Raw genomic sequence first — 26,387 nt, forward strand, 5'->3', positions numbered from 1 at the left:
CAGCTTAAACCATAACAAAGACTCCTTATGATAAACCTGACTGCTAATCAATCAGAAGCTTCTGTTTCAAGCAGCTTCCGTTTGAAGGGCAAAGGCAAGAAACTCGTATATCTGCAGGACTGTAGTAAACTTCCGTCAAGGAGAATGAAGAGCAAGAACTTCAACTACACTAAAAAACCTTGATCCAAACCAACCAATCCTTACAACTGCACATAGCAAACGTCTTAAAAATTGGAAAATTTAATATAAATAGTTGGACTATAATGGAAAGCTTACTAATAATAGGACAGGGCACTTCAGAATAAAAAGGCAAATGTTAAGCATGACCTGATTCTTCCCAGCTAACTAATCCAACCCATGATCTGGTAAAAACCAATTCACAAGCATAATCTTCTGTGTTTGGATAATTTTAAGAGATTTCCTCTGTGCACCAGACACCGGTTATTGTTGCGTACCAGTGTCTGACCGATATTTTTTTCCCGTCCTAAATTCAGACAGCTTTCCCGTGCCAACTAATCATGAGAAAACAACAAGGAGCTGATGTATATATCACATTATAATCTCACAACAATACATAATTATACATCCAATTCACCAAATTGGATAAGTTAAGATAAACTGAAAGCTTACTAAAAATAAACAACAGAACACTTCAAAAATAAAAAGGCCCCGCACAATATATAACTTCTCTCTCTTTTTTTTCACTTTTTTTTTTCTATTTATAGGGAATTTTAACTTCAAGCTCATGATCAAGAAAAGCCAAGTCACCAGCATAATCATCTGCAATCACATACAAAGTATAGCTTTTCTTCTCTCCGCCTTGTTTTTTCCATGCAGGTAAGGCGCGTCGACCACCACAGCACTGGCACTTTTTTTTTCTTTTTTTTTCTTTTTGCTAATTGCACAGCAGGGCACTTTACAATCTGCTTTAGGTACTAGCATGAAATCTGCTGCAGAAACAAAAAATTTAAGTTTGAATAAAATGCACGGAAATTCAAGTAGAAATCAAAATACCGCAATGAAACATACCACTATTACTGCATATCACTAACTAGAATTACGTGTCAACTGGACTTTATAAATATGAAGAGAGTGCGACTTTTCTATAATAACATGGGTATACGAGTGGGAGGAAGGAAGCCAATCATTTCAAAAAGATAGATGGTTGATGCATATTGCTGGAATTAATGACTAAATGGATGAAAATTATGGACAATAGTGCACAGAAGATTTTTTTTTTTTTTAGCATGGTCAATTACAAGAAATTTAAACACACACACACACACACACAAAACACCAAAAAAGGTAGATTCTATTCCCACTGGACAGAAGGCTTTCAATATATATGCCATCAACAATCAAGACTCCTAATGCCAAGAACTTATACTCACTGCGAATTGTGGACAATGTTGAATCCTGATTGCAAATTAAACATTATACTCAATCTGACTCATATGTAACACCAATTACATACTCAATTAAACTCACAAATTATCTAGTAATTATTGCAAATTACACAGCTCCGGGCTAATGGGGAAATGGGCTGATTAACTATGGTGCACGATAATTTTCCGCAAGAATATAAACAAAAAAAATGTTTCAATAACAAAAACTCAATGATAATGAGCTGATCAATAACAAAAGAGCTACTCAGTGTACATAATAAACCTATATAATACTTTCCTAAGTATGATATGATTACAAATTTATGATAGATATCTTTTTTACATTGCTAAAGAATAATAATCGATATATATTAAAAAATTCATTAAAAGCAAGATGATTGTTAGATTCACCATTGCAGGTACAAAGAAGGTACATGTGGGTAGTGGTCACGGTTAGTAGCTTTTAGATTAGATGAAACATCCACGTCAACTTGTGGTTGTACATGTGACAACAAATGCTTATGCGAAAAATGATGGTGACAAATTATCATTGTGGGAGGAGTAGCAACATATCTAGTTCTCTATGTTCATCTTCCAATTCCGGCCAAACTTAAGTAGTTGAGTGGAAAGACTTGTGTGGGAGTGTAAAAACACAACATAGTTTAAGACTAACCATGAGGACGTGAACAAAGATGAGAAAGAAGACGTTGATGAACATTCAGGTAGGAATCATTCAGAAGATGTCGTGAACACCAGTAGTGGCAATCAAGAGAACCTAATTCCGAAGAATATTGTTAAAATCCAGTTACCTAACAAAACACGCAACCCCATACAAGCTACGAGGTTAGGTAACATAATTCACTGAAAGACATAAAGGTAACAAATAGTTTGTCACTGATTTTGTAACTCAAAATAACAACAAGATATTAGTTTCTAATTTGGACATATGGTTATATATATCATTGTGAAGTATTACCAGGAACAATTTAATATGATCAGTTTTAAGAAAAAAGTGGAAAAACAGAGACTGGCTTGATAAATGATGAGTATATTTGTGCATAATTATGGGGACAAGAATGTTTTCGCTCAGTTGTCTAAGTGTTCCATGCTTCTTCGTACAACAAATGAGTTCTGCAAAGCTAATTTTTCCCACATATAATACCAACATATAAGTTGTTTACAAAACTAGGTATTATTCTATTGATACTTATTACCTTTTATATAATATTTCCTATGTCTTCTGCAATTGAAAAATCTTTGGGTTAATGACCTTTTTTCTTTTTTTTTTGACTTTTTGGGGTAATGACTTTACTGCACCTAATTTACAAAAGGCTATGCTCTGTTAAAAAAGAAACTGTTGTTGATTCTTATCCTACAGACGTGTTTCTTCACACTATTCAGATATTAATAATAGAATTTATACCAGCTACAGATGTACACATACCAAACAAAATAACAACACTCAAGGAGACTGAAAAAATTTTAAAAAAGAAAAACACCTAGCAGCATTTGTAAAAAAGAAAACATGGATGCTACTTTATATAAAAAAATTATACTTAACATAAAGAAAGAGACTACTCAATATGTCACCTTGATTGTTTGTACATGACAGTGGGCGGTTCCAACCAATAAAACGCCTTGGTCGCATCCCAAAATGTAATCCCACAATTGTACTTGAATTCAGGTAAATCACCACAACCATCCCCCAGTAAGTTAGAATACATAGGCGTATATTCGACTAAGTTGCCATCCTCCAAGGAATAAATAATGCACCCAAAATCATAAAAGCGATATATCTTGTTTGGTAATACTCCACAATTTTTCGTTTCCTCTGTATTAACTATAGCAACTGAAAGAATTTGGTCGCCAACAAATATTGCATTATCCCCAAGGGTGCTCACTGGAATCCAAACCTTGTTTGACCAATCATACATTCTTATACACTGCTTGCCGGGGCGACTGTCATTGTCCTTTTTCTTTGAGCCAAAATAAATGAGCATGAGCTCTCCATTTAACTCAAACACTTGGTATATCCTAAATGAATTGTAATTTAGAACAAAACTTTCATCTATTAACAAACTCTCAAACTTAAATTCGTCATCAACAATATTATAGGATGCGACTTGTCCAAAGGGAGAAACAAGGTAGAAGATTTCTCGAAAGTATATAGGGATGCAATCACAAGGGACAAACTCCTGAACTCTTTCAAACTCTCTAGCCGTCCATTTTGTGTCACTCTTGCAATATGTTATAACAACAATTTTGTCTGCATCAAAAGTATCCGAAAGAAAGAAGACACAATTCGGAGACTCAGGGTCAGTGGAGAACGTTCTTCTGAACTTAAAACGAGATGGATAGTCTAATGTTGGGAGTTTGATAGTTTTTCTGGTGTATGGGGTATGAAATAAAAAGTATCTACGCGTCCAAAAAAACAATCTTGGCTTACTAATACAAATAAAAAACCAGTTATTCTTACGACTAGCCCCTATATTCTTATAAGACGAAGGAGAGGGAATACCTAAATCAGCCCAAAAGATATTATGAACAAAAGCAGACATTGATGACGGGTCATACACTCGAAATTCTAACTTATCAGCAGCCTTCGGAATTTCACGGTCCAATTTAACTTGCCACGGTATCGATTTCATCATTTTAACCGGACGAACATCATGCCAAGCCTTACACACCCCACGAAAACGCGCCTGGTCAGTAGGACTTCTGAGTCTCCCCCTAATTTCTTCCAGCAAATTCAAATCAAGTTCACACCACCGAGCAGGTGCCGACATAATCACCGCCACTCTCGGCCTTTCACTCTCCATACAAAACTTAATCACCGCTCCCTCTGCTTCTCTCAACACATCTACAAAAGCTTCTTGACACTTAAAAAGACTTTTCAACACAATCAGAACTAGCGCTATTAAACACCTCATCACCATGGCCTCATCTGTTTCTTCATGATTCATTAAAATCATAGGAACTGCAAATTCTTTAGCTGCTATTGATAGTACAAGTTCTCCTACTTGATGTAACGCGTTCACTAAGTCTTTAGTCTTTCGTAAGTTCCAGAGAATTACGTGAATTAAGAAAAGTAAAGACCGATCCATACCTCGTAATTGCATTCAAGGATGTGCGCAGCCAAACCCTAATTGGAAACCTATGAAACTCCGATGTAGCTTCTCCAAACAACTGACATTAGTTTATGTTTTTCAACGGATATGAAGTGACAGGGGTACAAACGGAAATATAATTCAACCTCTTTTCGATGTAAAGCACTGGAGGACTACGTCGTTTTCAATATGAAATCTGAAGGATTTGTTCAGGGCGGTAATAACTAAATGGGAATATTAATTCTAAAGTCTATAAACTATAGGCACTTTTTTTTTCTAGGTCACTATAAATGTCAATTCATAAGTAATTCAACTCTTAATTTTTATCCTATCTAGGTCCTTCCGTTAGATCTGATTTGACGTCGTTAGTTCTTCTTAAGTTCATGAGAATCAAAGATAATTTTGAAGGTGATTCCGGTATCCAGATTTGAAGCTTGAGTAATCGAATTGCTCGTTTTTCAATCGCCTATCCATCTATACCATCAAAATTTAGTTTGGTAATTTCCGAATTTTGAGTTGAATATTAGTTTTCATTTTAATAGCTTTTATTCGAATTATAATGATGTAGATTGATAGATCGTGTGATTATGAGCATATTCATATAATTTTCGTAACTTTTAGTGTTTAAATTAGCTTCGTCGGAAAATTCGAGCTCACCGGATTTGAGTTTTTCCGACCAAGTTCGCCGGAAAAACTAACGGCGTCAAACCAGATCTAACGAAAGGACCCAGGTAGAAAAAAATCAAGAGTTGAATTACTTATGAATTGACATTTATAGTTCAGGTATCTAGAAAAAAAAGTGCATATAATTCAGTGACTTTAGAATTAATTTTCCCTAACTAGAACTTTACAATTGAGACATAGAGGTGTATTTTAGAAACACTCACAAGAATGATGCTCAAATTAGATGAGATATAAATATTTCAACATTTAAAATTTTAAAAAAAAATAGTTTTTAACATGTGCGATTATATAATTCGTAATTTATTATTTATATTTTAAATTTATACATCATTTTATTAGTATTTTAATATTAATAAATTGAATTTTAATTAAATTAGATTAACCAACAGATTATATTTTCACACATTGAACTTTATAGTGACGGTTGCTGCCGTTTTGTTGCTAAATTCTGCTCCCTCTGTCGCAGTGAGTTATATACATTGGGATTGGACACGGAGACCAAGAAAAAGTGTAATAAATGAGTAAAGTTAAATGGAAAGTGGGTAAAGTGGTGGGACTCATGTATTTTTTAATAATAGATTTGAGATAGTGGAGGAAGGCAGTGGGTGTAATAGTGTTTTTATTATTATAAAATGGAGATAGTGGGGGAATCTAGTGGGTGTAATCGTGTTTTACTCCCTCCGTCCTTATTTATCTGTCCATTTTGGAAGTAAAAATTTGTCCCTATTTATCTGTCCATTTATACTTTCAAAACTAATTTAATGATAGTTTTTCAAATATATCTCCATAATTTCAATTTTCAAGTCTTGACTTATTTAAAACTTGGTTGAATTCATGTTTTCAATACATAAAGTAGGGGTATTCCACCATTTTCAAGATATTAATTAGGGGTATTTAATGAAAAAGTTTATACAATCAATTATTTCTTGGTATGTGTTTTTTTTTTCAAAATGGACAGATAAAAAGGGACGGAGGGAGTATATTATAAAAAGTTGCTATTTTGGGATTGTATAGAAATGATGGGACATCGCGAAAAAGAAACTGTATAAAATTGATTGGGACGGAGGGAGTATGCTTTTGTTTGGGAAGTAGGATGCTGTTCGTTATTTACAGATATGGAAATAATTATTACATTCCGACAAAAAACAGATTCGTCCTTTTAATGTACTCCCTCCGTTCCTTTGAATTCTGTACACTTTCCTTTTCGGATGTCCCATTCAATTCTATACACTTCAAAATTTCCCCAAAATAGTAAACTTTTATAATATAAAAATCCCACCCACCCACTAACTTCATCTACTTTTCTCAATCTATCACTTAAATATTAATAGGTCCCGCCACTTTACCTATTTTTCTTTATCTTTCTTATTACTTTACATTACTTTATACACTTTTCTTAGTCTCCGTGTCCAATACAAATGTATACATCTCAAAGGGACGGTGGGAGTACCACATTTATTTTTCTAGATTTTAATGTACCACAATCAAGCAAGAGGGTGACAATTTTGTAAGCGTTCGTGGGTCAAATTGAAATTATTATTTATAATTTAAAGGCAATTGTAAGTTTGTTATAAAATAATATATTAAGTGATTGTCAAAAGCTTAGTCAAGAAGACTCGCAAATCTTATCAAGTAAGTTTGGCGAAACTTACTAAGGAAGACTCGCAAAGCTTATCAAGGAAGACTTACGATACTTACTCGAGAAGAATCGTAATACTTAACCTAGAAGTATTGCAAATCTTAGTTAGGAAGATTCATCAACCAACCTCTATAAATAGCTGGTTCAGTTGAAATGAACTCAATTCTGAAATATTCTGAAATACAACTACTTTCTCTCTCCATCTCCTATTCTCTTTATACTTTCCAGAATAGTTTCCTTTTCTTATTCTTGTATAGTTTAATAGTATATATTACAAGATTTACAACACGTTATCAGCACGAGACTCTGCCGAACTGAGATATGCCAAAGAAGGACTCTGCCAAACTGAGATAAGTCAAACAGGTACATCATAAACAGGTACAATCTAACCAACTCTAAATACTGCGACTTTCACAGAAATAAGGTACGATCTATCTCTACTCATTTTACGATTATTACTATCGTTATAGCTTATGACTTTACTATTGCTTGATTTGTTAATGGCGACAATGCCGTTAAAACTTTTTAGTTATATCATACTGTATAGATATTAAATTGTTTTTGTATTAACTTGAAATATTGATAGGTCATGTTTTAAATATTTATTTTACATTCAGAATGACGAACCTTGTAAAATTAGAATTTGTTGCCTTGGATGTTTCTGGGAATAATTATCTATCTTGGTTCCTTGATGTGATATTACACCTTAGTGCTAACAGCCTAGGACACTATTGATTTAGAAAATAATCCCCATTGTTTAACAAAATGTCAAACCAATTATCTTTCTAAGACATCACATCCATGAAGACCTAAAATCTGAATATCTCATTATCAGAAATCCCCTTACCCTTTGGAATAATCTCAAGGATAGATTTGATCACCAGAAACCTATTCACTTACCATCTGCCCGTTTTGACTGGTTGATTTGAGGTTACAAGATTTCAAATATGTAGCTGAATATAATTCTGCTTTTTTCAAGATAAGCTCAAATTAATTTTGTATGGTGAAAATATTATTGATGCTGAAATAATTGAAAAGACCCTATCAACTTTTCACCCAAATACTATGATTTTGGCACAACGATATAGAGAGCGGAGTTTCCAAAAATATGGTGCGATGGTATATCTCCTTCTTGTGGTTGAAAAGAATAATGAGTTGCTATTGAAAAACCATCAGATTCGTCCCATAGGCTCTGCCCAGGTACCTGAAGTACATAACACGTCATTCCTGAAGAATGAACGTGGGAAAGGGCATAGAGGAGGACGAGGTTATGGACGAAACTGTGGACGTTGAAATTTCCATAGTCAGTTTCGAAATCAATATCATTCTGGCCACCTGAAGGGGCAACGTGATGGTTAAAACTCAGGCCACTAGAAATGACAACGTGAAGTGCCAAAAGAAAGGCATCCAAGAAGGAGAGAACCGAGGCATATGTCATTGGTGCGGATCTGAGGGACATTGGCAATGTACCTATCGCATACCTAAACATCTTGTTGATCTGTATGGGTTATCCAAAAGAATAATGGAAAGAGAGTAGAAACAAACTTTTCTAATTATAATCTAGTTGATGAACCAATCAATAAGGTCTCAAATGAAATAGATACTGGTGCTAACCTTTATTATGGTTGAGAGGACTAGACTTCATACGTATTGTCTTGCTTTACTTATTACCTTTATGTTTTACTTATTTTCTTTATCTGCTTGTTTCATGTTGTTGTTTGGTATACTCGGTGTGTTTTTAAAAGATGTTTTTCATTTATATATGTATAGAGATGGAAGATATATGCATTATTGATTGCACAACCACACACTATTTTAAAAAGTTAGAAATACTTTCACAGTTGACTAATAAAACCAACTTACATGTCTGGACGGTATCGGGTACATCATACATAATAGAGGTTTCTGAGAAGCTAGTTTTATTCTGCCAAATAAGACGCACATAAGATGCTCTATACTCTAGAAAGGCAGCTAGAAACCTACTAAGGTTTAAAGATACTCGTTTGTAATGGTTTCACGTTGAAACTACTGATGAGAATGAAAAAGAATATCTTCTCATCACCTCAAACACCGTTGACAATAAAAAGGTCTTTGAAAAATTTCACTCAATTTCTTCAGGATTATATGTTACAAGAATAAGAGCTATTGAATCTCATAGTGTCAACATTCCCAAAGTCACAAACCTAAAACTACTTTTCCCTTGGCATGAAAGGCTTGATCATCTAGGAATATCTATGATGCGTCATATTATTAAAGAATCTAGAGGACATCCTTTTTATAACTCAAAAGGTAATGCCCAAGGTGAACTTCCTTGTTCAGTATGTTCCTTAAAAAGTTTTGATTGTCTGATCATTCCTAGTTAAGCTTCAAACTGAATCCCCGAAATTCTTAGAAAGAATTCAAGGTGACATTTGTGGTCCTATTCATCCATCTTCTGGCACATTTAGGTACTTTATTGATGCGTCAACTCGATGGTCCCTTATATGCCTTTACCAAATTACTTGCCTTAATAATCAATAGAGTAAAGAGCTATGTGAGCTACAATTATTTAGTATCTTGTCAAATAGTAGTTCACAAATAAAATCGAATCATATGATTGTCATAGACAATCTTTTGGTTAACTGGTCATTAAAAAGATTTTAGAGATACTAGTGGGGGACTTTTGATAATTGAAGAATGTGCCCTTATTGCATTGTCACAAAGAACTACACTGAGGCACAATAGTATATATGCTGGTTTTGATTCTTCGTTTAATATAAGGTATCTAGAGCCATTAACTGGTGATATTTTTTTTGCTCAGTATGCTGATTTTCATTTTGGTGAATCTATATTCCCTAAATCAGGGGGAGAAAATATTTTGCATAAATTATGTGATATCTTCGAATGCATCAGTTTTGAATTATATTGATCTACTAATAATATGGGTCATAACTTCAAAGAGTTATTTATATGCAAAATATTGATAATCAATGCCGAATTCTTTTAGTGATTTTTAGACATATTATCACACATACATGCTATTAATGCTTTGGTAAGGATTGAAATCCTGATTTATAAAGCAATTTTTGAAGAATTGGTTAGAATATAATAAGCACGCCGGAAGCGTGGGAAATCTATTCGTACATATGATATTGTATTGTGAAATTACAAATTGATTATACTTGCCCCAGAAGTGGCAAGCTTTTTGATATATACCCTAAAAGCGGTATTACCCCTTGTAGAGGTTATTCTTTTATGAAACGGAAATTAATTAGACTTGCCAAGAAGTGGCAACAATTCCATAAAATACCCCAGAAGTGGTATTACCTCCTGAAGAGGTTTGAGCCCCTGAAGTGGCTGAAACAAAATTCCTAGAAATGGGATTATCTCTGAAAGATGATATTGTCCCAGAAGTGACAAATACATACCCCAGAAGTGGTATTGCCTCCTGAAGAGGTTCAAGCCCCTGAAGTGGCTGTGACAAATCCTCCTGAAGAGGAAATTGCCCCAGAAGTGGCACATGCCCTAGAAGTGGCAAATGCTTCCATGGAAGCAAAGGTACCTGAAAGTTATGAGATCTCTATAATTTATGTACATAAAGGGAAATTATTGGATCGTGAGAGTACTAAGATTGATGATGTGTATGTTTTTCCGTGATATGTGATATTATTATAAACTCCGATCCTAAAGTGTCGACAATGAGATGATTGGATCGTGGGAGTATTGAGATTGATGATATGTATGTGATATTATTATAAACTCCGATCCTAAACCACAAAGTGTGGAGAAGTGTCGACAATGAGATAATTGGATCGTGGGAGTATTGAGATTGCGATATGTATGCAATATTATTATGAACTCCGATCTTGAACCACAAAGTGTGGAAGAGTGTCGACAATGATATGATTGGCCAAAATGAAAAATTGCAATCTAGGAAGAATTGCAATTCTTGCGCAAGGTAAATGTATATGGACCTATAGTTTAAACACCAGCTGGTGAAGTCCCTGTTGGGAATAGATGAGTATTTGTATGAAAATGAAATGAGAGATGAAATTGTGAGATATAAAGCTTGGTTGATAGCCCAAGGATTCTCTCAGAGACCTGGATTTGATTATTAGGAAACATACTCTCCTATAAGGGATAGAGTTACTTTTATTTCCTAATGGGTATAATTTTAATCACCAGGAAATATACTCTCCTGTAATGGATGGAGTTACCTCTCATTTTATAATGAGTATGGCTTTGGAAACACGTCTGATGGACGTTGTGATAGCATACTTTTATATATCACTTGATAGTGATATTTTTATGAAAATCCCTGAAGGATTAGAGATAGAGGACACTAAGCCTTGACATTTATATTATGTTATATCCCAACGATTATTATATGGTTTGAAACAATTTGGTCGTATGTGGTACAACATGCTTGGTAAATAATTATTGAATGATGGATATGTTAATCACCAGGTATGTCTTTGCATTTTTATTCAACGTTCACCAACCGTTTTTGTTATAATTGTTGATATGTGGATGATTTGAATATTATTGGTACTTTTAAAGATATTACTAATGCTATTAACCATTTGAAAAATGAGTTTTGAAATGAAAGATCTTCGAAAGACAAGATTTTATTTAGGTATACAGGTGGAACACTTATCTTCAGGCATATTTGTTTATCAATCAAACTACATTGAAAAGGTCCTTGATCGGTTCTAAGTGGACAAAGTTCATCCACTAACCACGTCAATGGTTTGTCAATCACTTGAGGTTGAAAAGGATCCCTTCCGTCCTAGAGAACAGGATGAATAAGCACTCGAATCTGAAGTTTCCTACCTTCGTGCAATTGGAGCCCTTATATTGCATTTGTTGTGAACCTGTTGGCGAGATTCAATTCTGGCCCAACTAAAAGATGCTGGATACATGTCAGATCTTCACTTTGGGCGATTACAAACAAAGTTACTGGAAATTCATGAAGCAAGCAAATGATGTATTTGGTTAAAACAACTCAAGAAAAGACATATCTAAGGAGATCGAACAAAACACATATTGTCAGAATTCTTCTATACTCAGGAGTTTCAAGAAAATGGTGATATTGATGTACAACAAGTTCGTTCATCCAATAACCTGGTGGATAAACCTGCAAAGTCATTACCGACATCAACATTTGAGAAGTTACGAAGTTATATGGGTATACGAAGATTAAAAGGTCTACTAGATCAAGATGTCGAAATGTGAGTAATTTAATTCAGGGGGAGACTGTACTCTTTTTCCTTCGACAAGGTTTTTATCCCACTGGGTTTTTCCTTGCAAGGTTTTAACGAGGCAGTCAATCTCTATGATAACTCGCATTTGACAATCAAGGGGGAGTGTTATAAAATAATATATTAAGTGATTGTCAAAAGCTTAGTCAAGAAGACTCGCAAATCTTATCAAGTAAGTTTGGCGAAACTTACTAAGGAAGACTCACAAAGCTTATCAAGGAAGACTTACGATACTTACTCGAGAAGAATCGTAATACTTAACCTAGAAGTATTGCAAATCTTAGTTAGGAAGATTCATCAACCAACCTCTATAAATAGCTGGTTCAGTTGAAATGAACTCAATTCTGAAATATTCTGAAATACAACTACTTTCTCTCTCCATCTCCTATTCTCTTTATACTTTCCAGAATAGTTTCCTTTTCTTATTCTTGTATAGTTTAATAGTATATATTACAAGATTTACAACAAAGTTTAAGATTTTAGAAATAAATTTTTAATTTTGGATCATTTCCAGTCAATAAGATAATTTTCAGATATTTTTGAGTTTCGACAAACGCCACTTTTATTACTCCAAGGTAAATTTATTAGATATTCTTGTCAGTTTTCTCTGTTCTCATCCTATCGGCCCATTAGGACTTGGAGAAGGTAAATTGGGTTTTCCTGACTTCAACCATGAGATGTTACTAGCCTTTATAATGTAGGAAAAGAAAGTTAAACTTAAACATTTGTATTGAAAATCTAAGTTTAATACTAGATGCAGCTGTGAATAGAAGATTAGTATAGATCTGTAATACAAGATAAAACGCTAGCTGTTTAATTGTCTATATATTATACTACAACTCTAAAATGATGGTCATGGTCTATACTCTAGAGCGCTTCAGCTTAAACCATAACAAAGACTCCTTATGATAAACCTGACTGCTAATCAATCAGAAGCTTCTGTTTCAAGCAGCTTCCGTTTGAAGGGCAAAGGCAAGAAACTCGTATATCTGCAGGACTGTAGTAAACTTCCGTCAAGGAGAATGAAGAGCAAGAACTTCAACTACACTAAAAAACCTTGATCCAAACCAACCAATCCTTACAACTGCACATAGCAAACGTCTTAAAAATTGGAAAATTTAATATAAATAGTTGGACTATAATGGAAAGCTTACTAATAATAGGACAGGGCACTTCAGAATAAAAAGGCAAATGTTAAGCATGACCTGATTCTTCCCAGCTAACTAATCCAACCCATGATCTGGTAAAAACCAATTCACAAGCATAATCTTCTGTGTTTGGATAATTTTAAGAGATTTCCTCTGTGCACCAGACACCGGTTATTGTTGCGTACCAGTGTCTGACCGATATTTTTTTCCCGTCCTAAATTCAGACAGCTTTCCCGTGCCAACTAATCATGAGAAAACAACAAGGAGCTGATGTATATATCACATTATAATCTCACAACAATACATAATTATACATCCAATTCACCAAATTGGATAAGTTAAGATAAACTGAAAGCTTACTAAAAATAAACAACAGAACACTTCAAAAATAAAAAGGCCCCGCACAATATATAACTTCTCTCTCTTTTTTTTCACTTTTTTTTTTCTATTTATAGGGAATTTTAACTTCAAGCTCATGATCAAGAAAAGCCAAGTCACCAGCATAATCATCTGCAATCACATACAAAGTATAGCTTTTCTTCTCTCCGCCTTGTTTTTTCCATGCAGGTAAGGCGCGTCGACCACCACAGCACTGGCACTTTTTTTTTCTTTTTTTTTCTTTTTGCTAATTGCACAGCAGGGCACTTTACAATCTGCTTTAGGTACTAGCATGAAATCTGCTGCAGAAACAAAAAATTTAAGTTTGAATAAAATGCACGGAAATTCAAGTAGAAATCAAAATACCGCAATGAAACATACCACTATTACTGCATATCACTAACTAGAATTACGTGTCAACTGGACTTTATAAATATGAAGAGAGTGCGACTTTTCTATAATAACATGGGTATACGAGTGGGAGGAAGGAAGCCAATCATTTCAAAAAGATAGATGGTTGATGCATATTGCTGGAATTAATGACTAAATGGATGAAAATTATGGACAATAGTGCACAGAAGATTTTTTTTTTTTTTAGCATGGTCAATTACAAGAAATTTAAACACACACACACACACACAAAACACCAAAAAAGGTAGATTCTATTCCCACTGGACAGAAGGCTTTCAATATATATGCCATCAACAATCAAGACTCCTAATGCCAAGAACTTATACTCACTGCGAATTGTGGACAATGTTGAATCCTGATTGCAAATTAAACATTATACTCAATCTGACTCATATGTAACACCAATTACATACTCAATTAAACTCACAAATTATCTAGTAATTATTGCAAATTACACAGCTCCGGGCTAATGGGGAAATGGGCTGATTAACTATGGTGCACGATAATTTTCCGCAAGAATATAAACAAAAAAAATGTTTCAATAACAAAAACTCAATGATAATGAGCTGATCAATAACAAAAGAGCTACTCAGTGTACATAATAAACCTATATAATACTTTCCTAAGTATGATATGATTACAAATTTATGATAGATATCTTTTTTACATTGCTAAAGAATAATAATCGATATATATTAAAAAATTCATTAAAAGCAAGATGATTGTTAGATTCACCATTGCAGGTACAAAGAAGGTACATGTGGGTAGTGGTCACGGTTAGTAGCTTTTAGATTAGATGAAACATCCACGTCAACTTGTGGTTGTACATGTGACAACAAATGCTTATGCGAAAAATGATGGTGACAAATTATCATTGTGGGAGGAGTAGCAACATATCTAGTTCTCTATGTTCATCTTCCAATTCTGGCCAAACTTAAGTAGTTGAGTGGAAAGACTTGTGTGGGAGTGTAAAAACACAACATAGTTTAAGACTAACCATGAGGACGTGAACAAAGATGAGAAAGAAGACGTTGATGAACATTCAGGTAGGAATCATTCAGAAGATGTCGTGAACACCAGTAGTGGCAATCAAGAGAACCTAATTCCGAAGAATATTGTTAAAATCCAGTTACCTAACAAAACACGCAACCCCATACAAGCTACGAGCTTAGGTAACATAATTCACTGAAAGACATAAAGGTAACAAATAGTTTGTCACTGATTTTGTAACTCAAAATAACAACAAGATATTAGTTTCTAATTTGGACATATGGTTATATATATCATTGTGAAGTATTACCAGGAACAATTTAATATGATCAGTTTTAAGAAAAAAGTGGAAAAACAGAGACTGGCTTGATAAATGATGAGTATATTTGTGCATAATTATGGGGACAAGAATGTTTTCGCTCAGTTGTCTAAGTGTTCCATGCTTCTTCGTACAACAAATGAGTTCTGCAAAGCTAATTTTTCCCACATATAATACCAACATATAAGTTGTTTACAAAACTAGGTATTATTCTATTGATACTTATTACCTTTTATATAATATTTCCTATGTCTTCTGCAATTGAAAAATCTTTGGGTTAATGACCTTTTTTCTTTTTTTTTGACTTTTTGGGGTAATGACTTTACTGCACCTAATTTACAAAAGGCTATGCTCTGTTAAAAAAGAAACTGTTGTTGATTCTTATCCTACAGACGTGTTTCTTCACACTATTCAGATATTAATAATAGAATTTATACCAGCTACAGATGTACACATACCAAACAAAATAACAACACTCAAGGAGACTGAAAAAATTTTAAAAAAGAAAAACACCTAGCAGCATTTGTAAAAAAGAAAACATGGATGCTACTTTATATAAAAAAATTATACTTAACATAAAGAAAGAGACTACTCAATATGTCACCTTGATTGTTTGTACATGACAGTGGGCGGTTCCAACCAATAAAACGCCTTGGTCGCATCCCAAAATGTAATCCCACAATTGTACTTGAATTCAGGTAAATCACCACAACCATCCCCCAGTAAGTTAGAATACATAGGCGTATATTCGACTAAGTTGCCATCCTCCAAGGAATAAATAATGCACCCAAAATCATAAAAGCGATATATCTTGTTTGGTAATACTCCACAATTTTTCGTTTCCTCTGTATTAACTATAGCAACTGAAAGAATTTGGTCGCCAACAAATATTGCATTATCCCCAAGGGTGCTCACTGGAATCCAAACCTTGTTTGACCAATCATACATTCTTATACACTGCTTGCCGGGGCGACTGTCATTGTCCTTTTTCTTTGAGCCAAAATAAATGAGCATGAGCTCTCCATTTAACTCAAACACTTGGTATATCCTAAATGAATTGTAATTTAGAACAAAACTTTCATCTATTAACAAACTCTCAAACTTAAATTCGTCATCAACAATATTATAGGATGCGACTTGTCCAAAGGGAGAAACAAGGTAGAAGATTTCTCGAAAGTATATAGGGATGCAATCACAAGGGACAAACTCCTGAACTCTTTCAAACTCTCTAGCCGTCCATTTTGTGTCACTCTTGCAATATGTTATAACAACAATTTTGTCTGCATCAAAAGTATCCGAAAGAAAGAAGACACAATTCGGAGACTCAGGGTCAGTGGAGAACGTTCTTCTGAACTTAAAACGAGATGGATAGTCTAATGTTGGGAGTTTGATAGTTTTTCTGGTGTATGGGGTATGAAATAAAAAGTATCTACGCGTCCAAAAAAACAATCTTGGCTTACTAATACAAATAAAAAACCAGTTATTCTTACGACTAGCCCCTATATTCTTATAAGACGAAGGAGAGGGAATACCTAAATCAGCCCAAAAGATATTATGAACAAAAGCAGACATTGATGACGGGTCATACACTCGAAATTCTAACTTATCAGCAGCCTTCGGAATTTCACGGTCCAATTTAACTTGCCACGGTATCGATTTCATCATTTTAACCGGACGAACATCATGCCAAGCCTTACACACCCCACGAAAACGCGCCTGGTCAGTAGGACTTCTGAGTCTCCCCCTAATTTCTTCCAGCAAATTCAAATCAAGTTCACACCACCGAGCAGGTGCCGACATAATCACCGCCACTCTCGGCCTTTCACTCTCCATACAAAACTTAATCACCGCTCCCTCTGCTTCTCTCAACACATCTACAAAAGCTTCTTGACACTTAAAAAGACTTTTCAACACAATCAGAACTAGCGCTATTAAACACCTCATCACCATGGCCTCATCTGTTTCTTCATGATTCATTAAAATCATAGGAACTGCAAATTCTTTAGCTGCTATTGATAGTACAAGTTCTCCTACTTGATGTAACGCGTTCACTAAGTCTTTAGTCTTTCGTAAGTTCCAGAGAATTACGTGAATTAAGAAAAGTAAAGACCGATCCATACCTCGTAATTGCATTCAAGGATGTGCGCAGCCAAACCCTAATTGGAAACCTATGAAACTCCGATGTAGCTTCTCCAAACAACTGACATTAGTTTATGTTTTTCAACGGATATGAAGTGACAGGGGTACAAACGGAAATATAATTCAACCTCTTTTCGATGTAAAGCACTGGAGGACTACGTCGTTTTCAATATGAAATCTGAAGGATTTGTTCAGGGCGGTAATAACTAAATGGGAATATTAATTCTAAAGTCTATAAACTATAGGCACTTTTTTTTCTAGGTCACTATAAATGTCAATTCATAAGTAATTCAACTCTTAATTTTTTTCCTATCTAGGTCCTTCCGTTAGATCTGATTTGACGTCGTTAGTTCTTCTTAAGTTCATGAGAATCAAAGATAATTTTGAAGGTGATTCCGGTATCCAGATTTGAAGCTTGAGTAATCGAATTGCTCGTTTTTCAATCGCCTATCCATCTATACCATCAAAATTTAGTTTGGTAATTTCCGAATTTTGAGTTGAATATTAGTTTTCATTTTAATAGCTTTTATTCGAATTATAATGATGTAGATTGATAGATCGTGTGATTATGAGCATATTCATATAATTTTCGTAACTTTTAGTGTTTAAATTAGCTTCGTCGGAAAATTCGAGCTCACCGGATTTGAGTTTTTCCGACCAAGTTCGCCGGAAAAACTAACGGCGTCAAACCAGATCTAACGAAAGGACCCAGGTAGAAAAAAATCAAGAGTTGAATTACTTATGAATTGACATTTATAGTTCAGGTATCTAGAAAAAAAAGTGCATATAATTCAGTGACTTTAGAATTAATTTTCCCTAACTAGAACTTTACAATTGAGACATAGAGGTGTATTTTAGAAACACTCACAAGAATGATGCTCAAATTAGATGAGATATAAATATTTCAACATTTAAAATTTTAAAAAAAAAATAGTTTTTAACATGTGCGATTATATAATTCGTAATTTATTATTTATATTTTAAATTTATACATCATTTTATTAGTATTTTAATATTAATAAATTGAATTTTAATTAAATTAGATTAACCAACAGATTATATTTTCACACATTGAACTTTATAGTGACGGTTGCTGCCGTTTTGTTGCTAAATTCTGCTCCCTCTGTCGCAGTGAGTTATATACATTGGGATTGGACACGGAGACCAAGAAAAAGTGTAATAAATAAGTAAAGTTAAATGGAAAGTGGGTAAAGTGGTGGGACTCATGTATTTTTTAATAATAGATTTGAGATAGTGGAGGAAGGCAGTGGGTGTAATAGTGTTTTTATTATTATAAAATGGAGATAGTGGGGGAATCTAGTGGGTGTAATAGTGTTTTACTCCCTCCGTCCTTATTTATCTGTCCATTTTGGAAGTAAAAATTTGTCCCTATTTATCTGTCCATTTATACTTTCAAAACTAATTTAATGATAGTTTTTCAAATATATCTCCATAATTTCAATTTTCAAGTCTTGACTTATTTAAAACTTGGTTGAATTCATGTTTTCAATACATAAAGTAGGGGTATTCCACCATTTTCAAGATATTAATTAGGGGTATTTAATGAAAAAGTTTATACAATCAATTATTTCTTGGTATGTGTTTTTTTTTTCAAAATGGACAGATAAAAAGGGACGGAGGGAGTATATTATAAAAAGTTGCTATTTTGGGATTGTATAGAAATGATGGGACATCGCGAAAAAGAAACTGTATAAAATTGATTGGGACGGAGGGAGTATGCTTTTGTTTGGGAAGTAGGATGTTGTTCGTTATTTACAGATATGGAAATAATTATTACATTCCGACAAAAAACAGATTCGTCCTTTTAATGTACTCCCTCCGTTCCTTTGAATTCTGTACACTTTCCTTTTCGGATGTCCCATTCAATTCTATACACTTCAAAATTTCCCCAAAATAGTAAACTTTTATAATATAAAAATCCCACCCACCCACTAACTTCATCTACTTTTCTCAATCTATCACTTAAATATTAATAGGTCCCGCCACTTTACCTATTTTTCTTTATCTTTCTTATTACTTTACATTACTTTATACACTTTTCTTAGTCTCCGTGTCCAATACAAATGTATACATCTCAAAGGGACGGTGGGAGTACCACATTTATTTTTCTAGATTTTAATGTACCACAATCAAGCAAGAGGGTGACAATTTTGTAAGCGTTCGTGGGTCAAATTGAAATTATTATTTATAATTTAAAGGCAATTGTAAGTTTGTTATAAAATAATATATTAAGTGATTGTCAAAAGCTTAGTCAAGAAGACTCGCAAATCTTATCAAGTAAGTTTGGCGAAACTTACTAAGGAAGACTCGCAAAGCTTATCAAGGAAGACTTACGATACTTACTCGAGAAGAATCGTAATACTTAACCTAGAAGTATTGCAAATCTTAGTTAGGAAGATTCATCAACCAACCTCTATAAATAGCTGGTTCAGTTGAAATGAACTCAATTCTGAAATATTCTGAAATACAACTACTTTCTCTCTCCATCTCCTATTCTCTTTATACTTTCCAGAATAGTTTCCTTTTCTTATTCTTGTATAGTTTAATAGTATATATTACAAGATTTACAACACGTTATCAGCACGAGACTCTGCCGAACTGAGATATGCCAAAGAAGGACTCTGCCAAACTGAGATAAGTCAAACAGGTACATCATAAACAGGTACAATCTAACCAACTCTAAATACTGCGACTTTCACAGAAATAAGGTACGATCTATCTCTACTCATTTTACGATTATTACTATCGTTATAGCTTATGACTTTACTATTGCTTGATTTGTTAATGGCGACAATGCCGTTAAAACTTTTTAGTTATATCATACTGTATAGATATTAAATTGTTTTTGTATTAACTTGAAATATTGATAGGTCATGTTTTAAATATTTATTTTACATTCAGAATGACGAACCTTGTAAAATTAGAATTTGTTGCCTTGGATGTTTCTGGGAATAATTATCTATCTTGGTTCCTTGATGTGATATTACACCTTAGTGCTAACAGCCTAGGACACTATTGATTTAGAAAATAATCCCCATTGTTTAACAAAATGTCAAACCAATTATCTTTCTAAGACATCACATCCATGAAGACCTAAAATCTGAATATCTCATTATCAGAAATCCCCTTACCCTTTGGAATAATCTCAAGGATAGATTTGATCACCAGAAACCTATTCACTTACCATCTGCCCGTTTTGACTGGTTGATTTGAGGTTACAAGATTTCAAATATGTAGCTGAATATAATTCTGCTTTTTTCAAGATAAGCTCAAATTAATTTTGTATGGTGAAAATATTATTGATGCTGAAATAATTGAAAAGACCCTATCAACTTTTCACCCAAATACTATGATTTTGGCACAACGATATAGAGAGCGGAGTTTCCAAAAATATGGTGCGATGGTATATCTCCTTCTTGTGGTTGAAAAGAATAATGAGTTGCTATTGAAAAACCATCAGATTCGTCCCATAGGCTCTGCCCAGGTACCTGAAGTACATAACACGTCATTCCTGAAGAATGAACGTGGGAAAGGGCATAGAGGAGGACGAGGTTATGGACGAAACTGTGGACGTTGAAATTTCCATAGTCAGTTTCGAAATCAATATCATTCTGGCCACCTGAAGGGGCAACGTGATGGTTAAAACTCAGGCCACTAGAAATGACAACGTGAAGTGCCAAAAGAAAGGCATCCAAGAAGGAGAGAACCGAGGCATATGTCATTGGTGCGGATCTGAGGGACATTGGCAATGTACCTATCGCATACCTAAACATCTTGTTGATCTGTATGGGTTATCCAAAAGAATAATGGAAAGAGAGTAGAAACAAACTTTTCTAATTATAATCTAGTTGATGAACCAATCAATAAGGTCTCAAATGAAATAGATACTGGTGCTAACCTTTATTATGGTTGAGAGGACTAGACTTCATACGTATTGTCTTGCTTTACTTATTACCTTTATGTTTTACTTATTTTCTTTATCTGCTTGTTTCATGTTGTTGTTTGGTATACTCGGTGTGTTTTTAAAAGATGTTTTTCATTTATATATGTATAGAGATGGAAGATATATGCATTATTGATTGCACAACCACACACTATTTTAAAAAGTTAGAAATACTTTCACAGTTGACTAATAAAACCAACTTACATGTCTGGACGGTATCGGGTACATCATACATAATAGAGGTTTCTGAGAAGCTAGTTTTATTCTGCCAAATAAGACGCACATAAGATGCTCTATACTCTAGAAAGGCAGCTAGAAACCTACTAAGGTTTAAAGATACTCGTTTGTAATGGTTTCACGTTGAAACTACTGATGAGAATGAAAAAGAATATCTTCTCATCACCTCAAACACCGTTGACAATAAAAAGGTCTTTGAAAAATTTCACTCAATTTCTTCAGGATTATATGTTACAAGAATAAGAGCTATTGAATCTCATAGTGTCAACATTCCCAAAGTCACAAACCTAAAACTACTTTTCCCTTGGCATGAAAGGCTTGATCATCTAGGAATATCTATGATGCGTCATATTATTAAAGAATCTAGAGGACATCCTTTTTATAACTCAAAAGGTAATGCCCAAGGTGAACTTCCTTGTTCAGTATGTTCCTTAAAAAGTTTTGATTGTCTGATCATTCCTAGTTAAGCTTCAAACTGAATCCCCGAAATTCTTAGAAAGAATTCAAGGTGACATTTGTGGTCCTATTCATCCATCTTCTGGCACATTTAGGTACTTTATTGATGCGTCAACTCGATGGTCCCTTATATGCCTTTACCAAATTACTTGCCTTAATAATCAATAGAGTAAAGAGCTATGTGAGCTACAATTATTTAGTATCTTGTCAAATAGTAGTTCACAAATAAAATCGAATCATATGATTGTCATAGACAATCTTTTGGTTAACTGGTCATTAAAAAGATTTTAGAGATACTAGTGGGGGACTTTTGATAATTGAAGAATGTGCCCTTATTGCATTGTCACAAAGAACTACACTGAGGCACAATAGTATATATGCTGGTTTTGATTCTTCGTTTAATATAAGGTATCTAGAGCCATTAACTGGTGATATTTTTTTTGCTCAGTATGCTGATTTTCATTTTGGTGAATCTATATTCCCTAAATCAGGGGGAGAAAATATTTTGCATAAATTATGTGATATCTTCGAATGCATCAGTTTTGAATTATATTGATCTACTAATAATATGGGTCATAACTTCAAAGAGTTATTTATATGCAAAATATTGATAATCAATGCCGAATTCTTTTAGTGATTTTTAGACATATTATCACACATACATGCTATTAATGCTTTGGTAAGGATTGAAATCCTGATTTATAAAGCAATTTTTGAAGAATTGGTTAGAATATAATAAGCACGCCGGAAGCGTGGGAAATCTATTCGTACATATGATATTGTATTGTGAAATTACAAATTGATTATACTTGCCCCAGAAGTGGCAAGCTTTTTGATATATACCCTAAAAGCGGTATTACCCCTTGTAGAGGTTATTCTTTTATGAAACGGAAATTAATTAGACTTGCCAAGAAGTGGCAACAATTCCATAAAATACCCCAGAAGTGGTATTACCTCCTGAAGAGGTTTGAGCCCCTGAAGTGGCTGAAACAAAATTCCTAGAAATGGGATTATCTCTGAAAGATGATATTGTCCCAGAAGTGACAAATACATACCCCAGAAGTGGTATTGCCTCCTGAAGAGGTTCAAGCCCCTGAAGTGGCTGTGACAAATCCTCCTGAAGAGGAAATTGCCCCAGAAGTGGCACATGCCCTAGAAGTGGCAAATGCTTCCATGGAAGCAAAGGTACCTGAAAGTTATGAGATCTCTATAATTTATGTACATAAAGGGAAATTATTGGATCGTGAGAGTACTAAGATTGATGATGTGTATGTTTTTCCGTGATATGTGATATTATTATAAACTCCGATCCTAAAGTGTCGACAATGAGATGATTGGATCGTGGGAGTATTGAGATTGATGATATGTATGTGATATTATTATAAACTCCGATCCTAAACCACAAAGTGTGGAGAAGTGTCGACAATGAGATAATTGGATCGTGGGAGTATTGAGATTGCGATATGTATGCAATATTATTATGAACTCCGATCTTGAACCACAAAGTGTGGAAGAGTGTCGACAATGATATGATTGGCCAAAATGAAAAATTGCAATCTAGGAAGAATTGCAATTCTTGCGCAAGGTAAATGTATATGGACCTATAGTTTAAACACCAGCTGGTGAAGTCCCTGTTGGGAATAGATGAGTATTTGTATGAAAATGAAATAAGAGATGAAATTGTGAGATATAAAGCTTGGTTGATAGCCCAAGGATTCTCTCAGAGACCTGGATTTGATTATTAGGAAACATACTCTCCTATAAGGGATAGAGTTACTTTTATTTCCTAATGGGTATAATTTTAATCACCAGGAAATATACTCTCCTGTAATGGATGGAGTTACCTCTCATTTTATAATGAGTATGGCTTTGGAAACACGTCTGATGGACGTTGTGATAGCATACTTTTATATATCACTTGATAGTGATATTTTTATGAAAATCCCTGAAGGATTAGAGATAGAGGACACTAAGCCTTGACATTTATATTATGTTATATCCCAACGATTATTATATGGTTTGAAACAATTTGGTCGTATGTGGTACAACATGCTTGGTAAATAATTATTGAATGATGGATATGTTAATCACCAGGTATGTCTTTGCATTTTTATTCAACGTTCACCAACCGTTTTTGTTATAATTGTTGATATGTGGATGATTTGAATATTATTGGTACTTTTAAAGATATTACTAATGCTATTAACCATTTGAAAAATGAGTTTTGAAATGAAAGATCTTCGAAAGACAAGATTTTATTTAGGTATACAGGTGGAACACTTATCTTCAGGCATATTTGTTTATCAATCAAACTACATTGAAAAGGTCCTTGATCGGTTCTAAGTGGACAAAGTTCATCCACTAACCACGTCAATGGTTTGTCAATCACTTGAGGTTGAAAAGGATCCCTTCCGTCCTAGAGAACAGGATGAATAAGCACTCGAATCTGAAGTTTCCTACCTTCGTGCAATTGGAGCCCTTATATTGCATTTGTTGTGAACCTGTTGGCGAGATTCAATTCTGGCCCAACTAAAAGATGCTGGATACATGTCAGATCTTCACTTTGGGCGATTACAAACAAAGTTACTGGAAATTCATGAAGCAAGCAAATGATGTATTTGGTTAAAACAACTCAAGAAAAGACATATCTAAGGAGATCGAACAAAACACATATTGTCAGAATTCTTCTATACTCAGGAGTTTCAAGAAAATGGTGATATTGATGTACAACAAGTTCGTTCATCCAATAACCTGGTGGATAAACCTGCAAAGTCATTACCGACATCAACATTTGAGAAGTTACGAAGTTATATGGGTATACGAAGATTAAAAGGTCTACTAGATCAAGATGTCGAAATGTGAGTAATTTAATTCAGGGGGAGACTGTACTCTTTTTCCTTCGACAAGGTTTTTATCCCACTGGGTTTTTCCTTGCAAGGTTTTAACGAGGCAGTCAATCTCTATGATAACTCGCATTTGACAATCAAGGGGGAGTGTTATAAAATAATATATTAAGTGATTGTCAAAAGCTTAGTCAAGAAGACTCGCAAATCTTATCAAGTAAGTTTGGCGAAACTTACTAAGGAAGACTCACAAAGCTTATCAAGGAAGACTTACGATACTTACTCGAGAAGAATCGTAATACTTAACCTAGAAGTATTGCAAATCTTAGTTAGGAAGATTCATCAACCAACCTCTATAAATAGCTGGTTCAGTTGAAATGAACTCAATTCTGAAATATTCTGAAATACAACTACTTTCTCTCTCCATCTCCTATTCTCTTTATACTTTCCAGAATAGTTTCCTTTTCTTATTCTTGTATAGTTTAATAGTATATATTACAAGATTTACAACAAAGTTTAAGATTTTAGAAATAAATTTTTAATTTTGGATCATTTCCAGTCAATAAGATAATTTTCAGATATTTTTGAGTTTCGACAAACGCCACTTTTATTACTCCAAGGTAAATTTATTAGATATTCTTGTCAGTTTTCTCTGTTCTCATCCTATCGGCCCATTAGGACTTGGAGAAGGTAAATTGGGTTTTCCTGACTTCAACCATGAGATGTTACTAGCCTTTATAATGTAGGAAAAGAAAGTTAAACTTAAACATTTGTATTGAAAATCTAAGTTTAATACTAGATGCAGCTGTGAATAGAAGATTAGTATAGATCTGTAATACAAGATAAAACGCTAGCTGTTTAATTGTCTATATATTATACTACAACTCTAAAATGATGGTCATGGTCTATACTCTAGAGCGCTTCAGCTTAAACCATAACAAAGACTCCTTATGATAAACCTGACTGCTAATCAATCAGAAGCTTCTGTTTCAAGCAGCTTCCGTTTGAAGGGCAAAGGCAAGAAACTCGTATATCTGCAGGACTGTAGTAAACTTCCGTCAAGGAGAATGAAGAGCAAGAACTTCAACTACACTAAAAAACCTTGATCCAAACCAACCAATCCTTACAACTGCACATAGCAAACGTCTTAAAAATTGGAAAATTTAATATAAATAGTTGGACTATAATGGAAAGCTTACTAATAATAGGACAGGGCACTTCAGAATAAAAAGGCAAATGTTAAGCATGACCTGATTCTTCCCAGCTAACTAATCCAACCCATGATCTGGTAAAAACCAATTCACAAGCATAATCTTCTGTGTTTGGATAATTTTAAGAGATTTCCTCTGTGCACCAGACACCGGTTATTGTTGCGTACCAGTGTCTGACCGATATTTTTTTCCCGTCCTAAATTCAGACAGCTTTCCCGTGCCAACTAATCATGAGA

At 34.1% G+C, this 26,387-nt stretch overlaps 2 protein-coding genes across 4 annotated transcripts; both read right to left on the reverse strand.

Moving 5' to 3' along the window:
- Positions 1-524: 524 nt before the first annotated feature.
- LOC135147726 (uncharacterized) lies at positions 525-4,709 on the reverse strand. Of its 2 annotated transcripts, none has more exons than XM_064080997.1 (2): positions 2,976-4,709; positions 525-947 (listed from the first exon to the last, which is right to left on the reverse strand). In XM_064080997.1, exons 1-2 carry the CDS (start codon positions 4,502-4,504, stop codon positions 929-931), a joined length of 1,548 nt encoding a protein of 515 aa, XP_063937067.1. In that variant the 5' UTR covers positions 4,505-4,709; the 3' UTR covers positions 525-928. The 2 variants fall into 2 exon arrangements, with proteins under 2 accessions (XP_063937067.1, XP_063937066.1); XM_064080996.1 differs by having other exon boundaries at positions 525-950.
- An 8,748-nt stretch (positions 4,710-13,457) lies between these two features.
- LOC135147729 (uncharacterized) lies at positions 13,458-17,608 on the reverse strand. 2 transcript variants are annotated; one of them, XM_064081004.1, is made up of 2 exons: positions 15,906-17,608; positions 13,458-13,880 (listed from the first exon to the last, which is right to left on the reverse strand). In XM_064081004.1, the coding sequence occupies exons 1-2, from the start codon at positions 17,432-17,434 to the stop codon at positions 13,862-13,864; spliced, it is 1,548 nt and encodes a 515-aa protein (XP_063937074.1). In that variant the 5' UTR covers positions 17,435-17,608; the 3' UTR covers positions 13,458-13,861. The 2 variants fall into 2 exon arrangements, with proteins under 2 accessions (XP_063937074.1, XP_063937073.1); XM_064081003.1 differs by having other exon boundaries at positions 13,458-13,883.
- Positions 17,609-26,387: the final 8,779 nt, after the last annotated feature.

Source organism: Daucus carota, chromosome 7 (genome assembly GCF_001625215.2).
Source record: "Daucus carota subsp. sativus chromosome 7, DH1 v3.0, whole genome shotgun sequence".
Classification (NCBI taxonomy): Eukaryota; Viridiplantae; Streptophyta; class Magnoliopsida; order Apiales; family Apiaceae; genus Daucus; species Daucus carota.